We start from the raw sequence: 20,000 nt of genomic DNA, 5'->3' as shown, positions 1-20,000 counted from the left end.
TCACACTGCTGGGGACTTCAGAAAAATGCATTCTGGGTAGAGATTTCTTGGGGTAGCTTTGTGTGTGTGTGTGTGTGTGTGTGTGTGTGTGTGTGTGTGTGTGCGCGCGCGCGCTCTTTCTTTATGCAAAGTCTGAGGTCAAGGCGAGGTCACGGCTATACAGTAATTGTACTTATAATCTTGCTTTCTCCAGCTAGTCCTGAACTTGTATAATAAACATCTTAAGACATGTAGGTCACTTCAGTGTCTTAATAAGATTTTTTAAAATAATTTTTGTAGCCCCTAAAAAAGTGGCTAGCCACTGAAAATTTTAACAAGTGGTAGTACAAACTCTCCAAAGCCATGCTCATGATATTTCTAACTCTTAAGATCTGTTTGTACCTCGTAATACTAAGAATTACATATCAAATACAGAAAATGAACAGGACATATTAGATTCTGAAATAGTAAGTTGCTTTTAGTTCTCAACTCAGATTTGAATATGTGGGACATGAGCAGCAAATAAAAAATACAATGAAAAGTTTAGTACTGCACTGTTAATAATTAAAGGACCCACAGTCCAATATGAATTCTAGTTGGTAAGTCTGCCCACTTCAGGAAGGGAAATAGTTCCTAAAAAAACAAACCATTAAACAGACAGGGATAGGTTTTTTTAAATAAAAATGCATACTTCATGACATTTTAAGATTCTCAACATCTATATCCTTATGTGCTTTCATTATCTGAGAAGTAATTAAAATAACTAATGAAACTGGAATCTAACTAAAAGGATACTCGTTGATGCTAACTCTTATTGGCAACATATATTATATCAGTTCTTGTATATGACGTCCCCGAACTGCTAATAAAAATATTTAAAACACAGATCTACAACAAATTGTGTTGCCAATCAGGTTATCATTATCTTGTATAAACCATGAAAATTGGAATCATGTGAGCAGGTTAGATTAATTCTCCATTCTCATTATAAGCACAGGTGTAACACAAACACCATGTGAAATAACCAATTAAAGTGAAAAGAAAAATCTGCTTTTTCATTAGCTGCCTTCACTGCATGACCAATTAGAAAATTATTTAATATTAATATTCTGCATATACCCGAAGTAATTTTCATAGTAACTAACATAGGTAAGAGAGCAAAAATGGCTCTTTATCTATGGTACTATTCAAAATCTGCATTCTCTTGGAGGGAACTCTGATAACATTTTTTTTAAGCCCTTTTAAAAACATAATATATTATGGATATTTATCTAAAAATAGGAAGAGTCTTTTTTAACAGACGAGAAGCCAAGGCTCCGAGAAATTAAGTGACTTATTTGAGGTCACATGTTACCCAGGAGATGTTAATAATTTGCTGAATGACACAGAGCTGGCAAACGGTAGCAAGCATCCCCCGCCCCCCGACAATGTTCTGACCACAGCATGGCCGCTACTGTGCCACCCATCTAGAATATTCCAGACTAAATAGGTATCTAAACATGAGCTGGTTCTGAGCCAATCACCACTGGCAACAACCCAACTGTTGAGTCCAAGAATAAGCATGACTGAACACTTTGTAGATTTGGGGATTTTGATGACTGTACTACTTGTGTGTAAAGACAAAGAAAAGGCTACACATAAGAAGACTCAGTAACTTGAGTTATCTATATTCCAAAGCTTGCCTCCTTCACACTCATATATTCACATTTCCAAAGACCAGTTCATGATAACCATCTCGGGGTTGAATCCATGATTGTTAAATCCGTGGGATTGGAAAAATTACACATCAGGTTTGAAAAGGGCTTTAACCATCACCTAGCTTGGTCACTGACATGAATCCCCTCTCTGATATCCCCACCAGGTAGATGGGTAACCTCTACTGGACTGTTGGGTTTTTTTTTTTAATTTATTTTATTCAAGTATAGTTGATTGACATTGTTGTGCTAATTTCTGCTGTAGAGCAAAGTGATTCAGTTATACACATATATACAGTCTTTTTCATATTCTTTTCCATTATGGTTTATCACAGGATATTGAATATGGTTCCCTGTGCTATACACTAGGACCTTGTTGTTTATCCATTCTCTATATAATAGTTTGTATCTGCTAATACCAAACTCCCACTCCGACTCTCTGCCACCTCCCCACCCCCTTGGCCACCACAGTCTGTTCTCTGTGTGCTGGACTCTTTCTCATACAGCCCTGGCCACCTCAGCGGAAAGCCCACTCCGTCTACGGACAAGGTAACCCTTAGAAGGCTCTGCCTTACCTGACCTAAAATCCTTTCACCAGGACAACTCCTTCCGGGTTAAACAATTCTAATCTCACTTCTTCAGGATAGCTTTTCAAACATTTAAACTATAGCCACCATGCCACATAGGCTTCTCCCTTCTTCGTTCTTTTTCATATTCTTTTCCATTATGGCTTTTACAGGATATTGAATACAGTTCCCTGTGCTATACACTAGGACCTTGTTGTTTATCCATTCTCTATATAATAGTTTGTATCTGCTAATACCAAACTCCCACTCCGACTCTCTGCCACCTCCCCACCCCCTTGGCCACCACAGTCTGTTCTCTGTGTGCTGGACTCTTTCTCATACAGCCCTGGCCACCTCAGCGGAAAGCCCACTCCGTCTACGGACAAGGTAACCCTTAGAAGGCTCTGCCTTACCTGACCTAAAATCCTTTCACCAGGACAACTCCTTCCGGGTTAAACAATTCTAATCTCACTTCTTCAGGATAGCTTTTCAAACATTTAAACTATAGCCACCATGCCACATAGGCTTCTCCCTTCTTCGCCCTAGGATAAACATCTGTGATTCTTTTTTTTTTTTTTTTTTTTTTCTTTTTTTTTTTTTGGCGGTACGCGGGCGTCTCACTGTTGTGGCCTCTGCCGTTGCGGAGCACAGGCTCCGGACGCGCAGGCCCAGTGGCCGTGGCTCACGGGCCCAGCCGCTCCGCGGCGTGTGGGATCCTCCGGGACCGGGGCACGAACCCGTGTCCCCTGCATTGGCAGGCGGACTCTCAACCACTGCGCCACTAGGGAAGCCCAACATCTGTGATTCTTAACGAGTTCTTTCTCGAATGTGAGCTCTAGGATTTTGAGTCCACTCATCCCTTGGGCCGTCACTCTCTGCTCAAAATGCCAAGTCTGGCTGTGTACCTCTGCAGGTCTTCAGCGGACAATACTAAATGCAGTTACTCCAGGCCCGCTCTGGTCCCCGTGGAGAGAGCAAACACCTCACCAGAGCTTCTCAGTTAAGGGCCCACAGGTACTAGGTGATATTTGCTTGTCTTTGGGTGGCAATGACCATTTGTTGTTATTGACAACACAGATGTAGGCCACCTATAGGATGTAGATGTAAAAGTGGGAATCCTTTCATTAAATAAAAATTTTAAAACCTTGAAAACCGGGGGCTTCCCTGGTGGCGCAGTGATTGAGAATCCGCCTGCCGATGCAGGATACACGGGTTCGTGCCCCGGCCCGGGAAGATCCCACATGCCGCGGAGCGGCTGGGCCCGTGAGCCATGGCCGCTGAGCCTGCGCGTCCGGAGCCTGTGCTCCGCAACGGGAGAGGCCACAACAGTGAGAGGCCCGCGTACCACAAAAAACAAAAACAAACAAACAAACAAAAAAACCTTGAAAACCTAAGAACACCTATCACTTTATCCGAACTGACTGACCACATTAGTAAGTATACTTGGAAGTTCTTGCTTTTGCAAACTTTAAGTAAAAACAATATTTGTTACAAGATGATGGACATTATCAGTACATGTGGGACACAGTAAACTCTCAGAATGTTACTGAATTATAATTCGTATACTTATATGAAACATATATTATTATCTAGGGTCATAGTGGACATCTTTATCTGAAAATAACTGAGTAAATAGCAAAATATTTTATTTTTAAAAACAACATCACCTTTTCAATCCTAAAACCATCCTAACATTTGATTCTCTTTCGTGTATTTTATGATTTTCCTTGACCAACTTATATGTATGCTCTTTGGAATCAGCTATATACAGCAAGACCATGTATTTAGATGGCTTGGGGTGAATTCAGATACGAAAACATTTTCCTTCTGGGCAAAGTAATAAAATGACATTCTTGCTCCTCCCACTATAAGTCAAACAGAGGTCAGTTCCCCCAACCCTGTATCTGTTTAAATAAACTGGTCCAGCTGTTTGTTTCTAAAATGCCCTTTGACCTTGTGTCTCATCCTCCCCGCTTCTGTGATAGAATGCTTTACTTTCCATTGTAGAAGATTCTAAATTATCAAGAATCTTCTAAACACTGGACCAAAAAAGACCTTTGGATTGTATGTAAACTTACATGAACATATTCCCTTCTTATAACACTGTCATTTCAAGAAGCATCAGTAAAATAGTTATTTTAAACTCATATGAATACACAAATATATATTAGAGCTTGAACATAAGAAGAAACAGTGCTTTTTAAGAGAAATAAAAAAGAGAATGACAAAATTCCAATTTCAAAGTACAATAAAAAATACATTCTCCAATATCCATAAAATAGTTTAAGATGAAATATACCCATGAAATACACACAATCTTTGGAATTTCCCGTATTGATAAGGTCTTTTTAAAAAGCCTGTGCTTTTAAAAATGTAAGGGAAAACTTTTACAATTTTACAATTGATGTCCAAACATTATAGCCCTTAAAACTCAGATGTATAATGTCAGGAATACGTGACAAAAGGACAGTTTTTCTTACTCATTAAATAGTTTCACACCTTGGTTTAATAGAATGTAGCTCAAATTTGCCATAGATTGGGCATTTTAAAAGGTAATCCTTTTAGTTAAGTATCCTTTAAGGTTGAGAAATATACTGTTTGCATTTCCATATTTCATTCCAAACATCAAGGTATATGTTTTTAAAAATCCCATTTTGCTTTGAAAACACAATCTTCTTTTGTGAAGTACTTTTTAAGAACTGGACACCCTGTAGGTGGTAGAAAACTGAATTAGAGAAAGAATTCTTAAATTTCCTTTACTCATAGAATCATGGATTAGAATTTCTTCCTGTGGCCAAACTGTCTCCTTTCTCAAAACAAAAAGTTTTACAAAGGAAAGGAAGATAATGGATGGGCTTTAGAGCTTTATTCCATGTCAAAATAAACAGAGATGTATTTCTTTTTACCTAATTATTTGTTTAGGACTCAAGTCCCTTAATAAAGGGGGAGTGGGAGGTTGAAAGGGGAGCAAAACCTTCAAATATCTGAGACATGGGATCATCTAAAAACTGAATTTTATCATTTGCATTTTTAAAATAGGAATCAGACAAGGAGAATGCGAGATGAATCTTGAGTTATGCTAAAAAGAAATACAGGAAGTTTTGCTCTATTCTTTCTTGTCTTTGCCCCTAGATGTTTATTTATTATTAGACTTTTTTTTTTTTTTCCCATTCTGCTAATTCCACCTATCTCCTTTTATTCTCCGTCTTTGGGTACCTGAATAGTTTTCTGAGCAAGATCTGGTAGAACAGCTTTCTAAAGTTGACCTTTGTCCTTTAGTTTATCCTCCACTCCCTGCCCTGGTTCCTTCCCACGAAACTGGATTGTTAAATTTAGTTTTCTCTTTGTGAGAACCAGGAGGGGTGGCCAGATCATAGTGGGCACCCATTAGGACCAAACACCAGGTATATCTGCCCAGTTCCACAGGCAACTTTCCCACATGGCTTTGCCCTTGGTCTTCCTTGTATGGTTCTCCATAATACTGACAAAAGGAAGGAAAAACTACTTGCTCACTTTCAGAGATGGACTTTTCACCTTTACTCAATTCTACTTCTCAGTGTTTACCACCTTACTTATTCACTGATGATTAAGGGGAGCCCATATTTTGTTACTTTAACGTGCCACAGCCAACTCATGGAACGGCATCAAATCAAATAAAAATAAAATTCTGACAAAATGCTGTTGTTGCTAAACAATGACATGACTCTCAGTCATTCCCATAGTGCTTCTTGCCAACTAGGCATAAGTGACTAGCCGGCAGGATGGTAGGTACCCATTTAAGTATGTAGAGATGCCATTTTACAATATGTACCCCTCCTTTGCCCAAGAAGCTAAAATTATTAGCTATTAAGGAAAGATTTCATTAAATAACAGGATATGGTAGTAAAAATGCTTTATAAACCTATACTATCCATTAAAGAAAGTATTAATTATAGTCATTTTGATTACTATTTAGGTATACTTAAGAATACTTACATATAGACTTTAATAATAATAAAAATTAATACCATGCATTCTTAAGTATCAATATTAGTACTAGTGATTTCTATATGCACTGTTCTTTATTCAGGTAAACATGAACAACATGCAACTATAATATTTAATTGCTATATAATTCATTTTATTTATATTCATTGCTATAAATATTTTTATAGAATTAAGCCTTGTGAAATATCTTCAAATATAAAATTTCACACTGGAAAGTAGTTGCTGGATTCCAGAGTTTTGTTCTTTCTTTTTCCATGAATTTTCCTGATGTAGCATTTCTTTCAGCTTTATCACAGTCACTTAAAGAAAATTATATATCCGACTATTTTTTTTAAGTCAGCATTTTCTAATAACTTTAAGGCCTGTTTTATAAACAAACGTTTCAGGGAACGAGTTCTAGCTGTCTCCCACATAACACTCCGTTCTTTTAAACAAGAAATTGACTTCAAAATCTTTTGTTGGAATTCTCTATTTTAGATTTACATTTACTTATTGGATTTAATGATCTGTAACTGGCAGGCTTCAGGGTCCAAGCCTTCTTCTACACTCCCTTTCTTTGTGAAGTAAAATTTCATGAAACATGATTTTAAGACGCTCAAGAAAGTTGATTCAATCTCAAGTCAAACCTAATGAAATCATGTTTTTGGCGCTGTCTTCTAGTTTCTCAACCTCCTCCAGGATCTGACAGTTTCAGGACTGCAATACATCATCTGTGTGTCTGAGGGCGGGGGAGGTGACTGAACAGGAGGGGAGAAGAGAGCATGTGTTTTGCTCTCCATCCACTCTAGAAACATAATATTGGAATTTTGCTCAAATCACAAGAAGCCCATCAATCAGAGGTCTGAGAAGGTTCCCCTTCTCTAGAAGTGATAGGTATATTTGGCAAACTACTCTAGAAAAAAACTGAAGCTAAGACAGTTGAGGAAGTTAATAATATATAAAATTTCTTCCAAGCAACTAGTGAAAAAAGTCACTAATTAGTTGAAAAATATAATGCAAAGTAAAAACAAAACCCAAGTTTCATTTTGGACTTTATATGTTGAAATAACTTGCAAACACTTCATCACTTGGTTATATATTACAGAAAGTTTTCCTTGCAAGCAAATTGGAAAATGACTTTTTTTTACTCTAAAAAAAATAGAAGCTCAGCTTGCTAAATCCTTTAATCTGAACTGAATTCAAAGCAAGGGTGGCTCCCTTAGTGCAGAGTCTCTAATTCTTTTGCTACCTTCTAGATCACTAAAGCCTTAGGCTCTAAACTCAGTAGAAAGAATTGTAGGGATGTATCATAGACCTAGCATAAGAAATACCCAATAGTTATACGTATATTAAGTATCCATATAAAGCATAGGTAACCAAATGGCATTTATAAAATATGTACTTAAATGTGCCAATTTGTCAAATTTGATTTTGTATAACCTTATAAATATTTTTTTAAATATGGTTTACTTAAAGTATATGAAATTAAAGTGATTATTAGCACGATTAAGCAATAGGATAATCTAGGATAATCTAGAAAAACCTCCTTTACTAATGGAAAGCTAAAATGGGAATAATAATATCTTCAAAGAATAAATGTATCTCTTTGATTTAAGCTGAATCATTTTTCATATAAATTCTAATTTTCCCATATTCACAAAATTCAATAAAATTGCATCTAACTAAACATCCCTTAAACATTACAGAATAAGTATACAGTTATTTAAAACAAATCTTAATGTTCTGCCAATTTCCATTGTAAATAGGATGACCAGATAACTTATCATCTACACTGGGACAATTTTGAGAGTAAAAAGAACATTATTAATAATTATGCTGGGCAACAGGCATAAACCATGAATGTCCCGTGCAATTGGGGTGTATGGGCTACCCTATTGATCAAACATGCACCTATTTTCCCAAATAGAATTTCCCCTGAATGATTGGAATTGACCAGCCCAGCATGCATACTGTGTTAGGTGACCAGCCTAGCATGCATACCGTGTTCTAGAATCTCAGCACCATCTTGGAGTGGCTCTCAGCTCTTTCCTTTCTCTAGAATCTCTCCTTTATTTGCCTCAAGCCTTCACTAACTAGAAACTTCCAGGCCTGGAGCCTCTACTCGTGCCAAGGGAAGATATCTCAAAATTTAGCTCGATTTTTTTCTTTTCACCTGGTCATAGATTAGGTTTGACCTGAATGGAGGCCTGTGTCTATCCCTCAGAATGTTCACTGTAACTTCTGTTTCAATTAGCAAAGTTTGAAACCTAAGCTCTATGTAATGTATATCAATATGTAACGTGTAGGCCCTTATATACAAATGGAACCACTTAAACTAAAAGGCAAAATCTCTCAATTGATGTATATGACAAAATCTTTCAAATGAGGACAATGAAACCAACAAAATGACCTCCTCTTGGAACTTGTCAAATCTTTGAAAAATGCTTATGGTCATCGAAGTCACATTGGGGAAAGTTTGGAGAATGTACATTTCACTTCTGAGTTGCCAGCCTTTTCTTTGAACACCATTGCTCATAATTATCACAGTGAAAACACAGGCCACAGGCAGGAAGAGTGAGAGCACTGTCTGGTGAGAAGAGTATGAGAACTGAGTAGGAAAACTGCCACTTACTGGCTCTGAGATGATAGCAGTATTTAGGTGCTGGAATTGTGATGATCAAGTGAGTGAATGTTTATGGAAAGTAATTTGTAAACTGTAAAACCTAAGACAGAGGTTTGCTGGGGATAGTGTCGTTATGATTCTCAAAAATACCTAATGGTACAAAAACTTATATCCAAATTCTTATGGCAGCAAAAGATGGAAACAACCCAAATGTCCATCAACAAACGAACTAATAAAGAAAATGTGCTATATCCATACAATGGAACATCATTCAGCCATCAAGAGGAATGAAGTTTGACACATGCTACAACATGAATGAAACTTGAAAACATAATGCTAAGTGAAGGAAACCAGTCACAAAAGACCACAGATTTTGTGATCACATTTATGTGAAATGTCCAATATAGACAAATCTCTAGAGACAGAAAATAGATTTGTGGTAGAGTTGGGGATGGAAGTATGGGGAGGATGCAGGGTTTCTTTCTGAGGTGGTGAAAATGTTCTCAAATTGACTGTGGGGATGGTTGCCCATATCTGTGAATATACTTAAAACCACTGAATTGTACCATTTAAATGAGTGAATTGCGTGGTATGTGAATTATATCTCAGTAAAGCTGGTAAAAATAAATACATAATGGTGGAATGCACGAGACACTGGACCAGGCCCTCCTTGCCTCTAATTAGGGGTGTAATATTGTAAGGCCCTGAGCCTCATCTGTTAAAGGATGCACACAATCCTATCCAGGACTTGGACTCTGTCATTCTATAGCATTGTTTCTAAAATTTTAATCCATTCTCCTTTTGATAAACTTCAAAATCTCCTATCCCTTTGTTACTTGCTATTTCAAAAGAAATAGCATGACAAAAATCAAAAGTTAATTCCCAAGATGCTTTTTTATACTACATTCGCTCAGAATGATTCTGATCTGCCTTTTCTGGCCACTCTCTCCAGTCCCCACTTGGCCCTGAGGATGGGAATCCCTGCCATAACCCACTGCACTGTCCTTTCTGTAAACAGTCCTGCCAGGTAACTAGCCATGGGGGCTGAGACCTGACATCTTTGGAGACATACAATTCTTTCCATTGGCTTTTCAACATCTCCTACACCCTACCGTTTCCAAGTACATATGAACTCTGACCCAAACTAGGGATCAAATAAAGTCAACCGTAGCAGATGTTCTAGTGATACAGGCCAACAAAACCCTTCAACTAGACAACAACCCTCAAAACTACCAGTTTACATTCAAATCAGCATCCTAAAGTAGAACATACTGGAAACTTAAAAGATATATATTTTTAATCATGGTGCATTTAATTCCAACCCTCTGCAATATACTATTCTTTTTTTTTCCATAAATTTATTTATTTTTGGCTGCGTTGAGTCTTCATTGCTGCATGTGGGCTTTCTCTAGTTGCAGTGAGCAGGGGATACTCTTCGTTGCGGTGCGCGGGCTTCTCACTGCAGTGGCTTCTCTTGTTGAGGAGCGCGGGACCTAGCTGTGCAGACTTCAGTAGTTGTGGCACATGGGCTCAGTATTGTGGCTCGCGGGCTCTAGAGCGCAGGCTCAGTAGTTGTGGCGCATGGGCTTAGTTGCTCCGTGGCAGGTGGGATCTTCCCGGACCAGGGCTCGAACCCATGTCTCCTGCACTGGCAGGCGGATTCTTAACCACTGCGCCACCAGGGAAGCCCCAGTATACTATTCTTGAAAAATAGTGACCAAATCAAAAGTAAGCCAGATGTTTCCCATGACAGGAAATACGTTTTTGACCTAAGTTACATTTAGAATCCAAGACCAATAATTCCCACGGGCCTGAAAGAGTTAATGTATTTGCAAAAGGAAGTACTTTTTCCCTTCTTCAGTGATGGGATCTAATCTTGTGGCCCTTTAACCACATTGGTTAAGAGGGTAAAAGGAAAAAGGAGCTCTCAAGGGTGGGAAGAGATTAAGGTTTTTTGTTTATTTGTTATTGTTCAGGTGTCAAGAGCCTGATAGAGTTAATTATTTCCCATATTAATGGGTCAGAGGCTTAAAGGCCTCATAAGAATGGAAATAAAATAAGGAAGAGACTATCAAAGGCTATGAGGGCATGTAACGGGACAGCCCTGTATTTGCCAAAGTTACAAACATCCATGTTGTTGGCGCGTTTTTTGTTTGTTTGTTTTTTGCTCTTTCATTTTATTTTATTTTTTTAAACATCTTTATTGGAGTATAATTGCTTTACAATGGTGTGTTAGTTTCTGCTGTATAACAAAGTGAATCAGCTGTACATACACATATATCCCCATATCTCCTCCCTCTTGCGTCTCCCTCCCAGCCTCCCTATCCCATCCCTTTAGGTGGTCACAAAGCACTGAGCTGATCTCCCTGTGCTAGGCGGCTGCTTCCCACTAGCTACCTATTTTACATTTGGTAATGTATATATGTCCATGTGTTGGCGTGTTTTTGTTATTTTTTTTAAATGCTCTCTTTCCCCTTAAAAATTAACAAAAGAAACATAACAAAACCCTGATAATCTACCCAAAGTTCCAGGCATTCACACACTGAAGCCACGCAGCTCCAAGACATTTGCCCTCAGAAACACTCCCTCCCCACGCACCCCTGGCTCCTCTCCATTTTTGAGAAACTTGTCTTATTCAACAAGGAGGCAACATTTGCCCCATTTTTTTACTATTTCAGGCTGCCTCTTTAATCACTCAGAAATGCTGTTTGTTTTAAGTAGGTGCAGCCTGAAGCCAGAGGGTGATGTAAGTGCGAGGGGAGAGGGGCGTCTCTGTGGGCACAGCTCCGTGCCCCAGTGCTCAATGGTTAATCACCCAACACCAGCCCAAGCAACTGTTGACACAAAATAGGTGGAGATCAGGTCTGTGCAAGCAGAAAATACCAGAAAGGCAAACTATATGTAAACACACTTAAGACAGATTTGACAAGAATAGACCTCAACCTGACTTGCTAGGAAACTCCTCAAGCCGAAAACGTCAATGTTCCTCTCCACTGAGGCTGTTTCCCCTGACAAAGTTTCCTTTGAGAAGAAAAAGAGTAACATTTTCAAAACTCAAATGAGTTTACAGAAGTCAACGGAGACATGTGTCCCCTTGATGCACGTAGTGTGAGTTTCGAATGTGCTCCTACATGCAGAAGTTATGTAATATAATACAGTTCTTGCAGGTACCCCTGGAGCAGAGCCAAAGGAGAGAGAAAGAGAGAGAGAGACAGACAGACAGACAGAGGAGAGAGAAGGAGGGAGGGAGAGGGAGGGAGAGAGGAAAAAACCAGCATGTGCAAACAACCACAATTCAGAAAGTTATTTCTCCTGACCTATAAAACTCATGCAAAGAAGCAAATGGATAATGCTTAAATAGTCTTTTAATCTTATCTAACTGACACCTGACAACCCATTACTTATAGATTGTTAATGCACCAACTAAAAAGTTTGTCATGTACAAAATTATTAGGGAAAAAGATTGAACGCCTGAGGAAAAAACAAATTTTGCTGTACAATAACTTCAGAAATTCCGAGCCTATTATCTGTCATGCCCTTCACAGACTCAGAGCGCACTGCTAAAAACAACTGATTTATCTTTATTATGAATCCGAAAGTGACAGCACACATGTTTTTCACGTCTTGCGATAATGTTTAATTCCATCTAGTTTTTATTTACAGGGCTTTGATTTGCTTATTTAAGATGAAGAAAAGTAACAACTTTGTACTGAATTGTCCGGTTTGTCTCTTTATCAAAGGTCCTGTTGTGTGTGTGTGTGTGTGTGTGTGTGTGTTTTCCCCCCGTTTCTAATGTAAAATGGGGATCAAAATCAGCTTCAGAACATTCACCTTGCTTCAGTTCACGTTTTTACACCGTCTAGAATATCAGGGCTGGAAGAGGCTTATTACACTGCCACCAATTCCTCAGCACCCCCCTTCCATTTAAGGCAGAGGAAACTGTTGCCCATGGAGACAAAGTGAGTTGATCAAGGACACACATCTACTTGGTGAGGAGTGGGGAAGACAGATGACATGTTTGGACTCCAAACATTCTTTCCCCTGCGTATTCCCTCCCCTCACTTGCCCTGTGTAAATTGTGTGTTGTCGTGAGGCTTACAGGGGAATCTGTTCCTCAGCCACCTGTGGATGCTGGGGCTTTCCCCCTTGACTGGGGTGCCTCTCAGCCCCTCACTTCCCACACTCTCCTCAAGGGAGTCAGCTCCTGTTCTGCCGGCCGGGTGACACCCAGGGAGTTCTTTCCGTTTCTCTGATCGGACACTCACGCCAAGACACTGAAAACAACAAATCTGCTTAATTAGGACTTGCACCGAGTCCTGCTGACCTCCACACCATGTTCAAAGTCAAGCACCAAGCCACTGGTTTTACTGCCTTGAAAGGGATATTCAGGAACACTGGGTTCATGATGGAATCAGTCTCCCAAGTCACTCATCTCTGCCCCTCGCTGGAACCCCAACCTGGTCCTGAAAGTATCTTCAGGTTGTAACAACTCTCAGCTTCAGACCTCACATTCTTGTCCTGGAAAGCTCAGAGACTGTCTTTGAATGTTGGCTGGAGGAGAAACAGCAGTTACACAAAACAGTGTCTGGACTTTCTAATCCAACTTCCTACAACCCACCCCTTCCTGTTTCTCTTCTCACCTAGACTCAGGGTCCCCTGGTGGAAGGGGCAGGGTTTTTCCATCTGGCACAGTGGTCCAACACCTACCCTTTCGTGAGGAGTTACTCCATCTTTCCCAGTATTAACCATGTGATTGAACACAGTGGGGGAAAAAACCTCTGAGTAAACTTAGCGAGTAAAACTTACAACAAAGTGTGTTTCACAGACTGCAGAGTCATTTTCAAAGAGGATTGTTTGCTGGAAATTTTTTAAAAATCTGCAGACAAAAGCAGCGTCTCCTTTGAATTCCTAAGACTCTCTGACATGACAATACCTGAAGGTTTCAAAATTCACAGCTCTTTTCCCTGCAAGCTATTTGCTCAGCTTTCCTAAATAATACCCTGCGTGTCTGGTACCTTGCCAGCTCTGTCTCAGGCAATATGCAAGCTAAACATTTTTTGACTGATTTCAATATTTTCTCATGAGCAACTAGACAGTATTTTATCTAGTGAATATTACTGACTGCTCTAATCTAAGCCTAGAGTAAGGGCCTGTAAAGGTAATATTATTAGAGTTGACACTCAAGGTAAAAAGCATAGCAATTAACTGTGGCCTGGAGAAAAACAACCCATTCTGAAAGGTGCTGGAGAGCTGTTCTATTTATATTTCTCCTTCTCTCCGTTCTTCTTTTAAAAATACTGCACCTGTTACTCCATTGATCAGTTAGGAAGTCTACCTTAAATGTAGGTTACACTTAAATTCTCAAGGGCAGAAGTTAAACCACCTACTTAATAAAATTACCTCTTGTGTGTGAAGTGGTTCCATCCCTAGGTGATTCCTAGGCAAGGAAAATCACTATACACCCTGCACTTTCATTTTGTAGTTGAATAGGAAACAAATGACCCAGGACTCCTTGCTTGGTGCACTGTTTTTTCTTTTTACATCTGTTTTCCTTGCTTTTGTGTCATGCCTCTGTTTAGTTTTATTGACAAAACAATCTGTGCCTAATGTTTAAACAACATCTGTAAAATGTATTATTAAATTATGTTGGAAGAAAAAGCAGAGCAATTCTATGAAACCGCATGACCCCCTATTGATTTTTAGATCTCAGAAGTTGAAAGGATAATTTGTGAATGTTTTAACATTTACATCTACACAGGTACCTATATTTATAGAATCTTTGATTACTTATAAAAGTATTTGCTACATTATTACCATAACTCAGAAAGAAACTTGACCTTTTATAGTTGAATCTGTTTATTATAACAAGGGTGATCTTTTTTTTTTTTTAATAAGTTTACATTTTTACCTGCCAGGGGCAGAATTCTCCAAGGATGACATACTTTTCCCCCCACTGGTAATAAATGGGAAGTGATGGCTGAATGCGTTGCAGTTTTGAAGGCAATAAATGAAGAAACTAGGAAAATCTGGTATATGTACTAAATCTGAGAACTTTAAGAGCTATGACGGTTCTGTAAAGTGTCACCGCGGAGGTTCGGATGCTCCCTGGAATTTTATGCATCCTATTGATGGGAAGTGACTTTTCTGTCTACATACATACTGTATTTCACATAAACTATGTATTTTGCACCTAAGACCCATTGCCTTCTCAGAGAGGGTAAAGAAGTAATCATGGAACATTAGGCCTTAATGGGAAAGTGTGTGGATGAGAAGGGGTAAACAAAGAAACTAACATTTATTCAATACACCCTAGGCTAGAACTCTGCTGAGGCAGGATGTGTCTGAGGCATCCAGCAAGAAAGATACAATGGGGGCACAAGTTTTCATCACATGGAATTCCCAAGTCTGCAACATGGCTGTGAAAACATATAAGGGAGTTTTATTTGACCATTCTACACTCATATTTTCAATATAAAAGAATAAACTTGGTGTATTCGGGAGAGAAAAGAACCCAGTATTGACTTTGTGTGTGTGTGTGTGTGTGTGTGTGTGTGTGTGTGTGTGTGAGTGCGCTCTTTCTTCAAAGTTCTACCTACATATTAAAAGACCCACCTAACCATCTAATCTTAAAATTTAAGAAGTTTCCACTTAAATGACATTCAACATATTAGTAATATTTTTGCACTGATATAACAGAAGTATTTATCACAACCACAACAACAATGAAAAAACAAAAAGACAAAAGCACCAAATGCTATTATTTATCACTTTTGGCTCAAATCATAATTGGGAGTGAGGGAGGAAAGGAAGAAGAATACATACATTTATGGCACATATTGTATTTCAAAAATTATTATGCTTTAAGTCAAAGTCTACCATGGCATGCTAGACTGAAATATTTAGGCAATTAGTTATGGAGGTTGATTTTTAAAAACATGCAGTTACCTCAAATACCTGGATAATTTAGGTAAAATTTTTTTATCCAAATTATTTGCCTAATTGCCTCAATTCTCAAAAAATGTGTTGGCATAGACTTGTCCTACGATGTCTCATCTAATAAATGTCACATTCCATCCCAGAACCCAATTCCTACAAGTACTAATACCAACCATTTTAAGAATACTCCTCTGTTGTTACTGACAAGTAGACCAAATATGAGTTAGAGCAGTTATTTCTTTTAATCCAAGTTTTCTCTTAATTAATCAAATCTGTCTTGTTGTTTTACATTTAAATTCTCCCTGTGATCCCCTCTCCCCGCCAAATCCCATCTGCTTTGTCCTTAGTCAGCCAAGGCAAGTAGTATATATTACTTACGTCAATTAAAGACGCATAAAATTAGTTCAGCGATGGAATGAAAGAATGTTACAACGCACCAAACTTTTCTCATCTCATTTTTCTGTCAAAACCTAACTTCCAGCTGCATCAGCCAGGGTTTCTTTGACAAGCTAACAACTGACAAGAGTTTATATTTTTCACTTTCATACTGTGTATTTCAATACATTATACTACTGCCAGTAATTATGAGTGATCTACACCCAACCCACCCTTCAGCATTTATTAAATCTCTTCAACAGTGACTCAGTTCATACAAAATGTACATGTGTGTTAACAAGTCTTTAAACATCCAAAAAGGAAGAAACACATTTTAAATGTTGTGTCTAAATGAAGTGAAGGGGAAATGCTAAAATACTCATGAAGTGTTTTGTTTTTGGTTTTTTTTTTTTTAATTATTATTTCCAGAATGAAGTAACATGCGCTTGATGCTCAATATAGGAAAAATATTTACAGGTTGTCAAAAAGACTCTGTGTGATGTTTTTATTACAATAAAGAAAAATGAAAACCACTTGGTAGTTGTGCTTTTTCATCTTCAAGTCTGCCATCTTTAAGATTCTCTCACATCTTGGGTTTCAATACAGTACCGTCTGGGTTTTCCCCATTTTTCCATCATATTTCCAACTCAAAGCCCAAAGAAAAAGAAATCTATTATCAGCTCCTTAAAAGGTGAAGGTCTGGATTAAAATTAATATACTGTTAAAAACTCAAATCAAATGTGGGAATGTCATTATTCACCGAAATTAAGAGAAACAATTTCTATTACAACTTTTAGTTAATGGAGGGTAACTCTCTACCACAAACAAATTTGTTGTAGAGTTGAAACAGTTGCCAAATGCTCAGCAATGAAGTGCAAGCATAGGTCACTTCTAATTCCATACACAGAAGCGAGAGCGCATGAACACTACACGGTGCCAGATGAGCACAGAATTGGGTTTACATCCCACGTAATAAGTAAAAGTGATTTTCAAGTTATGTGCCTGTGCAGAATTGAGTATCATTGTGAAGTTTAGGGCAAAGTCTGCATCTATGTTGAAAAATTATTATCTGGCGTGTATTATAACTTTTTTGAAGTCCTTTTTTCCCCCCTCTTAATTGCAAAACCGAGATCACTGTGCACAGAATCTAGGAAACAACAGTTGCATCCAGCTTGGTGTCACAGGAATGCCTGCCTGGCCGGGCAGCCACAGGAAATATCCCATAATGCCTTCTACCTGTGGCAAGCGGCTTATATTGGAATCTGTGCTCTGGTAACGATGTTTGTGGGTGGAGCTTTCTAGCAGCACTGAGGAGGAAGAGAGACAGCATGTGTGGTAGATCACCTGAATGGCAGCCCATTGCCTTCCTAAACGTTTAGGAATTTAGGTGTGCCTTCAGAATGGATGGTCTGCTCTATAATATCGTCCAGAACAATTTGGAAGACAAAGTTCAATTATATAGTCTCTAGAGTCTTGAAAATTAAGATACGGCCGCAGGTAAAAACAGGCAAACAAAAAAACCTCAGCAGCCACACGACTCCTAGTAACACACTCAGGTATAGTATGTCTTCCGTTGGTTCCTGATCCACTTGACTAAAAGGGCTGCAAAAACTGATCTCCCAAGGCTGCCGTAAGGTCATAGAAATTGATAACCCTTACAAGCAATGCTTATGTGAGTCTGTCTGTGTCTTGAAGATAGTGCACTTTGTAAATTAATCCTCCAAAGGCAAATATATTGTAAGTAGCTTGTTATCTCTAAAATACTAAATCGAAGACTACATGGGATTATATTGACAGAAATTACATTTTCTGTAATGGGGCTTAATATATCTGAAATCTCTCCCAAAGGCTCCCAGACTCTCTAACAGAGAAGGGTCTGTTAATGTAGGTGCAATGGACATCAGGAACAAATTTATTCACCAAAATGGATTAGGCCATGTAATCAGAGATTCTGTAATATTAATCTTTGACACGTATTGAAAAGAAAGAAATACTTCTGTCTGCAAACTGGCATTCTCAGTTCTCCTCTTTCCCCAACCAGGCTTTGGGCCTTTTCTGGATTTTACTTCAAAGAGGATAAGGTTTCCCCATCACAAACACTAATCTAAAAATATTAGGACAATTAATTAGACACTTAGTTTTAGAGGAGGTCGGATTTTGATACCCTTCAAATATGACACTAGCTCTGGGTGATTGTATGAACCTGGCTTTCAGCATACTCACAAAGGGTAATAAATCATACTTCCTCAAAGGCTCCTTGCCACACCACTGTACATTAAGTCAGAATATTGTTTGGCTGGTACTTGGTACATAATCTCAGCTTTCCCCAAAATCAGGAGTTCACACATTTATTTAGAAACACTATTGCACAGCTCTAAGATACATCAAGTTTTGAACAGCTTCAAAGTAGAAACATACATTTTTTCTCTTTTTTCCATAGGGAGATAAGAAGAAAGGAGAGCCCATCCCGGAATGCATATCCCTAACAAATTCTAACTGAAGTTAGTTATTCAGTGAATTTAAAACCTGACAGGTATGTGATAGTGGATTTTCTTGTTTCATAGAAAAGAGGATATCATTCTTTCTATTGATTATTCTTAAAAGTTAGAAAAAGAAAAGGTCACAGAGAGAGACATTTACAGAGCCATAGTGAACCTGAATTAAACACTAATATATACTATGCCTAAAATTTGTCAATTTATAAAGGAGGTGGAAAGCAATACACTGTTTTCTTTTCTATACTAGCAAGTGCTTTCACCCACCAGTCAACACTGTGTTCTCACCTTTGGATCAATAAGCCACCAGGGAAAACTGGGTGTGTCTTCTTAATGCAAAACATTAGCTGCAGGCCACCAGAGGGGGAAGCAGATTGTGTGTAAACACAAAGCCAAATTACTTACCAATTGTTCACTTGAAGGATGGTGAGTCCTGTGTCTTGTGCCAACTGCTTTTTCTGTTCTTCAGAAGGGTAAGGGTGCTGAAAGAGGACAAAAAAGATAGGTTGTGCACCAACACTTTGGATACACAATGTGCACATCACATGTCAGGTGCAACGCTCGGTGCGAGGGATTCAATAATAAACACATATGCTCTATTAAAAAAATATGTGTACTTCCGGCAATATTTAGGCTATTTTGTCAATAACCTAAGAGTCTAGTGAGGTCTATAATTAAAGGTAAAAATGCTGAGGTGTGTTACTCTTATTAATGGAATACTACATCATCTAATTAATGGCAGTAAAAGACAAGCCAATTACCAAGATTAGTGAAGTGTATAAACAGCTACTTAGGATACTTGCAGACCCTTGATACTGAGTTTATTCTTTAACAGGTTTATTTGTTGCAAACACAAAATTCAGTAGGATCTTCACTGTATTTTATGGGATTAAAATAACAAGTTTTTTTTGAGCGTACAAAAGTGTACCACCTTGACGTAATATTTTCTAGAACCACAGATTTTTAAAGCTGAATCATTTGGACCAAAAAGCTCAGCTCAGGTCCCCAGGAGTTAAGCACCTTGTTAACATGATATTCTCCTCCCAAAACACCACGTTGCTGGACGCAAATATCAAAATTAAAGTGGGTGTATTTAAAAAAAACACACACACACTATTCATTTTAGCTCTTCTGCAAAGCACAAACAAATGAAATTCTACCAAAGTTGGTTTCCCTATCTGAATGTCAACATATGCTGGGAATCTGAACACTGGCCAATGTAAGGTCAAAGACCAGCACATTTTGCGTGCGAAGAAAAAGCCTCAGGAGTTAGAGTGGATAAAAAAATATTACAGGATTAGATAATAAAATGAAATCTAGGGGGCTTCCCTGGTGGCGCAGTGGTTGAGAGTCCGCCTGCCGATGC

General features: G+C 38.4%; 1 protein-coding gene across 3 annotated transcripts in view; it reads right to left on the bottom strand.

Moving 5' to 3' along the window:
• MEIS1 (Meis homeobox 1) overlaps positions 1 to 20,000 on the bottom strand; it is a 139,871-nt gene that overhangs the window by 5,778 nt on the left and 114,093 nt on the right. For all 3 annotated transcript variants that reach the window (XM_028496858.1, XM_028496859.1, XM_028496860.1), the window contains exon 9: positions 19,040 to 19,116. In XM_028496858.1, coding sequence (XP_028352659.1) covers positions 19,040 to 19,116 — 77 coding nt within the window. The remainder of the gene's footprint in view (positions 1 to 19,039; positions 19,117 to 20,000) is intronic.

This window comes from Physeter macrocephalus, chromosome 12 (assembly GCF_002837175.3).
Source record: "Physeter macrocephalus isolate SW-GA chromosome 12, ASM283717v5, whole genome shotgun sequence".
Classification (NCBI taxonomy): Eukaryota; Metazoa; Chordata; class Mammalia; order Artiodactyla; family Physeteridae; genus Physeter; species Physeter macrocephalus.
Note: the sequence above shows the minus strand (reverse complement) of the source record. Positions and strands in the feature narration are given on the sequence as shown.